This window comes from Penaeus vannamei, unplaced genomic scaffold (assembly GCF_042767895.1).
Source record: "Penaeus vannamei isolate JL-2024 unplaced genomic scaffold, ASM4276789v1 unanchor3602, whole genome shotgun sequence".
Lineage (NCBI taxonomy): Eukaryota > Metazoa > Arthropoda > Malacostraca > Decapoda > Penaeidae > Penaeus > Penaeus vannamei.
The window spans coordinates 1-8878 of record NW_027216583.1 but is presented as its reverse complement, the minus strand read 5'-3'; the positions used below and the strand labels follow the sequence as shown (position 1 = coordinate 8878).

General features: G+C 53.2%; 1 protein-coding gene across 2 annotated transcripts; it reads left to right on the top strand.

Moving 5' to 3' along the window:
* Positions 1–1438: 1438 nt before the first annotated feature.
* Positions 1439–8554, top strand: LOC113815312 (platelet binding protein GspB). Of its 2 annotated transcripts, none has more exons than XM_070120191.1 (2): positions 1439–1551; positions 5877–8554. In XM_070120191.1, the coding sequence occupies exons 1-2, from the start codon at positions 1449–1451 to the stop codon at positions 8537–8539; spliced, it is 2766 nt and encodes a 921-aa protein (XP_069976292.1). In that variant the 5' UTR covers positions 1439–1448; the 3' UTR covers positions 8540–8554. The 2 variants fall into 2 exon arrangements, with proteins under 2 accessions (XP_069976292.1, XP_069976293.1); XM_070120192.1 differs by having other exon boundaries at positions 1493–1630.
* Positions 8555–8878: the final 324 nt, after the last annotated feature.

Genomic DNA, 8878 nt, shown 5'->3' with positions numbered 1-8878 from the left:
AGCAGGCGTTTCATGCCTCTTGTTCATTAACCAGAAGATATAAAATTCCTTTCCGTATAGCTTTAGTATGTGATATATCTATATCTAAATCTGTTCATAGGAGCCTCTGTCGTTTCTCTCAAATGGAGCTCGTGTGAGATGGGAATACTTCCAAGTTGCGAACCTCATCAGTATTTCTTTTATAACCAATCGTTATAATCGTTTAAGTTCTTGATTCTGATTGAAGTTTTGTTTCTCATTGCTTTCGTCCCCTCGAAAATAGCACGGGTCGTAGATACACCCATTTAGGTCTCATTAATAATCACATAGGAGGGTCGTGTCACGTTGTTTTGACTGCCTCTGAAAATGCTTTTGGTTTGCAAGATTTTGTTGCTCCCTAAACCCTTCGTTCCCCGCAACCCCGGACCTAATCTGACCTGTCCTACCCTGTCTCCACTTATTTTAGCTTGTTCTGTCCCATCCTAACGAGAGATGGAATGTGAAATAAAACAATGGCTCATATTCAGAGACATTTCGAACACCTGTTCCGGTGGAGGTTCGTCGCCTCCAGGATGGCGGCAGAGTATGATCGGCTCTGATAGGCTGTAACACGAGGCAGGTCGACGGCGATTGGCGAACGGACACGAGACACGTAAAAGGTTTTGAATTGCCTCTGACTGCAGCCACCCCGGACCCTCGGACGCCAAGGGAGGCCCTCGGGAGTTCATGTTGCACTGCCTCCTCGTCTGCCGTAATAGGGTAATATGTCATTAGACACGCGCACACACACACACATACATACACACACACACACACACACACACACACACACACACACACACACACACACACACACACACACACACACACACACACACACACACACACACACACACAAACACACACATATACATACATACACACATGTATATTTGTATGTGTATATATGTATATATATATATATATATATATATATATATATATATATATATATATATATATATATTATATATATATATTATATATTATATATATATATTATATATTATATATATATTATATATATATACATACATACATACATACATACATACATACATACACACACACACGTATATATATGTATGTGTATGTATATGAAATTTGCAGACGTAAAGTCAACGAAGAATCTGAATGTAAGCCAGTTTGAGCCTCTTCAAAGCCGCGCCAAGAATGACTCGGCCGGAACAAGCAAGGGCCACAGGGGGCAGGTGGTGCCCTTTGTATTATCAGAGTGTCTTACCGCGAGGCTGTGCATTTAGGTGGTCGATGGAAAAGAACTGGAGCAAGTTGACAGGGAAGGTGGAAAGAAATAAAAGTTACGAAGGAAGACAGAAGAGAATTTGGGCGAGACGGACGTAAACAGGAGCAGGGCGCAGACGCAAGGGGAGACGCGGACGCAGAAAAGGTGCGAGGGAAGTGAAGGGGAAATGTGCGGAGCGACAGGTGTCGGGAGGGAGCGAGTGCTCGGAGCAGGAAGCGGCCGCGAGGAGGCCTCCCGGAGATCAAAGGGGCGGCGAAGCATCTTTCTATGTGAGGGCTATATAAGAGGGCGGCGCAGGTGCGGCTGTCAGTTCAGCAGCCGCCCTTCACAGCGGAGCAGCCAGAAGTGGTGCGACCCATGGCCTGTGCATGATAACTGTCTTGCTCTTAGTTCTGCCGAAGGGACGCTGGCCAAGGCGCCGTGTCTCGTAGCCATTCTTTTAGTGCGACCTTTTTTCTTTTCTTTTTCACTGCATTACACCGCTGGCGAGGAGGGCTCTTGGAACGTGGGTGTTGCCCCCTGCTGTGGGTATCAGAGTCGGTGAAGCTCTGACCTCAGCCGCGTCATTCAGGATTGCAGATCCTGGCCAGCGTGGTGAGACCTCGAGGTACGATCTGACCACATCCGAGGTCTGCGCTGCCCTCGGTGGTGGGCGCATGGTGACCGCCTCAATGGGCCCTGGTGCAACATGCAACAGTGCACTTTGATTTTCATCCTGTCAGTTATGGAGCATGATATGCAGATGCCCCTCCCACAGCCTGGGCTGTCGTTCGCAGGCTCGACGATCTTGTCCTGCAGTGCAAGCTGAAGCGTGGCCACATGTCCGCGATCTCCAGACGTGCTCACGTCCGATATGGTGCCGTATGTGCTTGCTGGCAGCGCGGAGAGTATGCGCCATGTTTATATATATTTGACGTCGACCTTCAGGTTAGGCGCTGCGGTCAAATCCATGGGATTTGCTTTGGGCAGTAAGGGCGAACTCCTAAGGTTCATGTGAAACTTTCGTGCATTAATCGTACACTTGGCGGGATACAAAACGAAGACCTTGCACCACAACCCTGATAGGGAGATACAGGCACCCTAGGTTTGATCAAGGTGCTAGACATACGATCTAAACGGCATGTGTGGTGAATGAGACCTTCTACGATCAGAATTCTACGGCATGTGTGGTGAATGAGACCTTTTATGATCAGAATTCTACGGCATGTGTGGTGAATGAGACTTTTTTATGGTCAGAACTAGGAAAGCACAGAATGTGTGCCTTGGACGCCAGTGAATGAATCTCATGTTGAATTATATACCGTTTAACTAGGAATTATAGTCAACTATCCCTGGCCCAGGTGATCAGAGTGTGGTTAGAGGCAGATCTTGGTAGCCGAGAACAGGGCTTTCAACCTTACTCCCAGGTACCGTCTGAGCGTTCATGGTGTGGTCCTTTCACGGATTAAACAACGCGGAATGACACCCGGGGGTTAGGTCAGGTTGTTTTGACATAACGCGCACCATCATTTCCATTGAGGCAGTTGAGCCCGGCCGTAAGGAATGCCATCCAACTGTCAGCCCAAAGTAATACCGAAACGCACTCGCAGAAAACGAGCAGTAGATTTAAAGCAAGGGGCCACCACGTACACGCCGTTGGACTGCTGTAAATTATTTCCAAATCCCGATGACTACGACGCCGCTCCTCGTCGATGGCCAGAAAGCAAGCTAACCTTTCAAGAAGGGAATATTGATTGATTGATTGATTGATTGTTCGAGTTCTTAAAGATGTCAGTGGAATTCGGCGTCATCCGCTGTAGGCGATGGGTAGGCCTGCGTGAGAGACGATCACTTGGCATGTAACATTTCTCGTACGAGAAGTTAGAATGTTAAAATTTGCATTGAGTTTCGTCTGTTGTCAAAATATGCATTAAGTTTCGCCTGTTGTTAAAATTTGCATTGAAGTTTCGTTTGTTGTTAAAAGTTGCATCAAGTTACGTTTGTTGTTAAAAGTTGCATTAAGTTTCGTTTGTTGTTAAAAGTTGCATCAAGTTTCGTTTGTTGTTAAAAGTTGCATTAAGTTTCGTTTGTTGTTAAGAGTTGCATTAAGTTTCGCCTGTTGTTAAAATTTGCATTGAAGTTTCGTCTGTACGGACTCTCCTGCCAGCGCTAGAATAGCCGAGGTTATTAGCTTTGCAGTCCGTGAGATGTGACGACACAATTTTTTTTCTTTCTTTCTTTCTTTCTTTCTTTCTTTCTTTTATCAGTGCATTCAGCCTGACGGAAGGGTTGTATATTTCTTTCGCGACACCCCCCCCCCAGGTTGAAAACCCCGGCTGTAGGGGCTATGCGGGTTCGGGGGCTTTTGTGTACACATGTATGTATCTATGAATGAATGCATGCATGTCTATGTACTTTATATACTATATCTGTGTGTGTGTGTTCATGCCTTTATCTGTTCGTGTGTGTCTGCACTTTATATTCTCATATGAATATATATGTACACACGCGCGCGCACACACACACACACACACACACACACACACACACACACACACACACACACACACACACACACACACACACACACACACACACACACACACACACACACACACACACACGTGGTATGTGTGTTTACATGTTAGTATGTCTCCTATTGAACCTCCAGAGAGAGAGAGAGAGAGAGAGAGAGAGAGAGAGAGAGAGAGAGAGAGAGAGAGAGAGAGAGAGAGAGAGAGAGAGAGAGAAAGAGAAAATGAGAGAGAGAGAGGATCAGAACACAGGGGAAGCGCAAGGCCATGCAGGATCCTTTAGCAAAGCTTTCATTGCTTGCAAGGTCATGGCATCACTGCGAGCCTGAAATAGACCGGATCTCACCTTTGCAATATAATCACGGTTGATATTCTGTTAACGGAGTATTACTTTACATAATTTTGGTCGTAATGGTTGGAAAAATCGGTTGAGCGATCTATGAGGTGCCGGTGGACACAGTTCCCAGGTACGCCCGCAGCGAGTGCCCAGATGCTGCGCCCGCATGAAGGTTAATGCTCCGGCAACTTGACGTCAGTAAGCTATAAGCAGAGATGAAATGTTGGCCTCCGTCGCGCCTTCCATCGACGTCCCCTTCCCCGGTGCCCCGGTTGGACACGGCGGGGGAGAAGGGCCGGAGCTCTGTCGCCGCCGAGCCATTCCTCTTCCCCCCGCGATGTCGCCGAGCCTTTCGGACGCGAGTTTCACCGACGTCGCTCCGTGATGGCGGGACTGATGATGTGACCGCATTCGCCTCCGTGGACCTGGAGAGGCTTTGGGCCTGCGGAGTCTGGGGGCGCTCGGCAGGGTTTGGTCCACACTCGGATTCTTGCAGGATTCTATTGTTTTTTTTTCCCCACCTGCGATGACACGGCGATAACAGCAATGAATACAGCGGACCGGGCTGTGGCAGTATAGTAAACAGTGCCATGTGGCACCGATATGCAGAACTTGATTCGCCCTTTAGTGAGTGTCATTACCACTCCGTGCCTGCTCACTCTTGGCATCAGATTGACCTTGATTGTCAGAGAGAGAGAGAGGGAGAGGGACATCCAGAGAGAGAGAGAATCTATAGGCAGATCACGGGTCTGTCCTCGCGCCGTGTTGCGTAACTCCCAAATAATCATAGTTTGCCGCAGTACCTTGTTGCCAGGGCCTGGCTTCGTCCTTCCTTCGAAGCGTCGCCCATGGTGTAGGTCGGGTAGCGGCCGCCTCCCTCCCTCCCTCCCTCCCCGAGACATCCTAGCCTGCCTGGCAACCGCTGGCATTGGTGCCAGGTGCCTCGCCCTGCCGTGCACGCGCTGTCGCCGCCAGGTCACAGTCGAGCTCTCAGAGCGCTCTTCCCTCGTAACTCACATCCGCCTTGACTGAGTGATGCCGCCGCAGGATGGGTCGCACTGCCTTCCGCTGAGTGCGTTGCGAAGGGGACGCCCTCCGAAGCGGCGGCAGGCTGCTGTGCGGCTCGGTCGGCGCGGAGGTTGTGCTCGAGTCCTTCGCCGGCGGCAGCGGGATCTCGACCTCGCTTAGGGCCGCGCCGGACGAGGGAGAGGGGGGCGGGGTGAAAGAGTGTCGGCTCATTTCTAGCAGAATGCGCAGCGTGCTTCACATGTAGGGTCTGTGCTGTGATTTTAGGTAATTTAGCTTTGTATTTTGTATTTCTATATGTAGTAATAAAGTGCATCCGTGCATAGACACACACACACACACACATTCCATTGCTTTAATGGATCATATGAATTTCGTGTGATTGGGACAGCAAGTTCAAAAACAAGGTCGCCAATGTCAGACACTGATTCGGTACTATATATATGCGTGTGTGTGTTTGCGTGTGCGTGCGAAGTACAGTTGCGCGAGGTCATGGCTTCGTTCATTTAATGGAACTTCGCCCGGTACTGAAGCAAACGATTGCTTACCAATACTCGTGCTTACACACACACACACACACATATACATACATACATATGTGCATACACAATATTTCTACATACAGACATGGAAGTCTATTTAAGGGGAGGGAGGGACCTGTGCTGAATAGCTAATCCCGACAAGTAGAATGAAAAGTAATGAGACTGTTGATCCGCAGGCGAAGCAAGACCAAGCGATAGCTTAGAGGTGCAGGCTGGGGCGATGGTTAGCGTGGTGGGCGGCCTCCTGTCACAGAGCGCCCTTCGGGCAGTGGGCGGCGAGGAGCGGCCGCAAGGGCCTGTCTCGCTCTTCGGAAAGGGGCAGGTGGGCGCCCACGCCAGCTGGATGCAAGCCCGACTCTCAAAAGGCGTGGCCGCCCACTGGAGCAAGAGCGAGCCCGCCCCGACCCTCGTGATGGGCGGCCCAGCCATCTTGGGTCAGTCTGGCCTCTCAGACTCCCGGTCGCTTGGCCCGACTGGACCGTCCGACCCGAAAAGCCACCATGCCTCCGCCCCACTTCTTGGGACCTGGGCTTGCGTAGGGACCTTCTTAGAGCCCCGCAGAAGGGCTAGAAATGTCTTGACAGTAGACAGGAGCGCCACTCCGAAGCAAGTGCCTGTCGGGGTGCATGTGCCCAGCATAGGACCAGGTGCGTCAGCGCCACCTTCGTGTTTGTCCCGCGTCCCTTCATCGACGTCGGCTCCGTGCTCTGCGGCGTCTGGTGCGCTGACCACGAGCGCCCCGACGTCTGCCTCGCCCGCGACGACGGCAGCACTGCCAGCTACATGCATGTGTAGTTCTCGGCTTGTTCACAACGCATGCGAGGGCGCGAGCCCTCCTCCAGACGGGAACGGCCCAGCGGCCAAAGGAGCTACGAACGGCCCTGCTCACATGACGGGTTCCACGAGGCCTGGCCGAGCGGTGGCGCGTGTGCCTGGAATCACGGACGCGTCCGCGCCAAGCGGATGTGTGACGCCTGGACCCAGGGGCACCAGAGGCAACAGGCGACGCCCCCGCAGACCGAAGGGCGCGAAGAGCACAGGGAGATATAAATCCGGAGCAAAGGGCAGATCCGAGAGTGCTATGGTGCACAGACATCCGACAGGAGCAGAGACTGGCCTCAGCGTTGCACCTGTGACAGGGGAAGTCAGTTCAAGCAGCCGAACTCTCAGGTTCACAGATGGGGCGGCGGCAGCAGGTCACGTGTTCCTGCTCACGCCCGGGACCTGCCCGGAGACCGTCATGGCCAGCGATATGGGCGCACCAGTGAGGAGGAACTGCGCTATTCAAATACCTCCTACCAAACGTGAATCGGATGAAATGAGTAACATTAATTATCAATTGTGTCGAGCACGTTCCGAGTGGCCTCTGACCCCGCTTTCAGACACCGAAGTCATTCGGGGGCGTTTAGCCTCCGTGGCCCGAACGTGCGAGAACGAGCAGCAGATCCCGTCATTCCCCAGGGACGGAGAGCCAATTCCTGCGGATCGAGTCATCTGCCGTGAGGACGTGGCCGAGGCTGCGAGGGGGGCAAGCGCGGGCGGGCACGTGCTGGGCCTCACGGGCAGAGCGGGGCAGGCCAGCGTCGGCGCTTCGGTGGCGGCCTCTGGCAGCTGGATGGCGGAGCTACCGCCTCGCCGAGCTCCCTCACCTCAGTGTCCCGCTCCCCTACGCGCTAGTCACCCTTGCCACGATTCTGCGTGGACTGCAGCTTCCTGCCACGTCTCTGTCATGAACTCTCTCGCGCCCGAGCACTCCCGAGTGACAGCCCATGACACGCCGCCTGACGGCCACCCTCCGCCGCCCGAGCCGCCTCCAGCTGTAACGACAGGCGGCGCTGGGGAGGGCGAGAAGGCCGCGCCTCTCAAGGCAGAAAATGCAGCCAAAGGACACTCACACTTCATGCTAGGGACGACGTGTGGGCGCGGCCAATGGGCGCCCGGGCTCAGGGAAGACATCCGCGCTTTTGACATCTACAAAATCAGTGGGGGTGTGTGCGAGACCCACGTGCCCCCCCTCCCCGCCCTCCCCACCCAGTCCGACACTGACACCGACACCGACGAAGGCTCGCTCGGGCAGGTTCCGCGGGCCCTCAGGAAGCGGAAGATTAATGCCGAGATGCGCGACGGAGTGGAGAGGAAAAGGTGCAGAGAAAGCGAGGACGAAGAGGACGAGGAAGACAAGCTCAGACTCGAAGGCGTGACGCTGCTGCTGCCCTCGCCCCTGCAACTCCACAGTGACTTCAACAAGCCGAAACTCAGTGCTGATGCCAGTGTCGCTAGAACGCTCTCGTGTCCCTTCCTTCCCCAGGAGTTGTGTCCCCCTCCCAGTGCCCCACCCTCTGCCCCAACCATCGTTCCTCCCACAGCCTCATCCCCTGAAACCTCCGCCTGTGACGCCGCGAAGTGGCTCGAGGACGGTCCCGCCCCAGCCGCCCCCAGCGCAGCCTCTGCCACGACGTCTTCTGCCTCCGCCGGCGGCGCCCCCGCGACGCTCCCCTCTTCGACAAGCCCCAGCTTGACCGCCACAGCAGGCTCTGCTTCCAGCACGAGCCGAGCGTGTTGCGGCGCCCCTCCCCTCGCCGCGTCGCCCGGCGCGTCGTCCTCCGGCTGTGACGATGCCGACGACACTTCGAGCGAGGACACCCTAAGTGACGACGACGACGACGACGGGGCGTCCACTGTCGTGCCCGAAGACTTTTGGGACGAAACGGACTCCGACATCGAAGTCCTTGTTCAGTCGGGTAAGTTCCCGTCGATCCCGCCCCCAGCGCCCCCCTCCCCCCCCTGTGTGAATAACCCCTTGAGCTCAACTCGCGACGCATTGCCAAGCGCACACTAATACCTTCGTCCACCCTGATGTTCTAACCCAGTCTGTGCTTCCAACATTTGGTCTTTCGAGTTTTCGACGAGAAGTATATGAATGCATTGTCACTGGCACTCGTTAAATGCTCAGAGGATTATGCAGTTTTAACGCCTGTGTACAGTTAAAGAATGTAATGATATACCAAAAAATCGCTAATGATGTATGGAAAATATAAATATGTTGTCTAATTGTCATTAATTAACATCTCTGTTCCGTTTGGTGTTCGTGCTGACCCCGACCACTTCATTGTCTCTGGAAACCCCAGGTGTTGTGGTATCCGCTTCGTATTGTTTGTCTAGTTGAGTGTGTCATATT

What these genes read in the sequence shown, in the direction of transcription:
- LOC113815312 (XM_070120191.1), top strand. Translation starts at nt 1,449, where the DNA reads ATGTGCGGAGCGACAGGTGTCGGGAGGGAGCGAGTGCTCGGAGCAGGA. An exon ending in GCGGCGAAGCATCTTTCTAT is followed by an intron (nt 1,552 to 5,876) that starts GTGAGGGCTATA and finishes GTTGATCCGCAG; the next exon opens with GCGAAGCAAGACCAAGCGAT.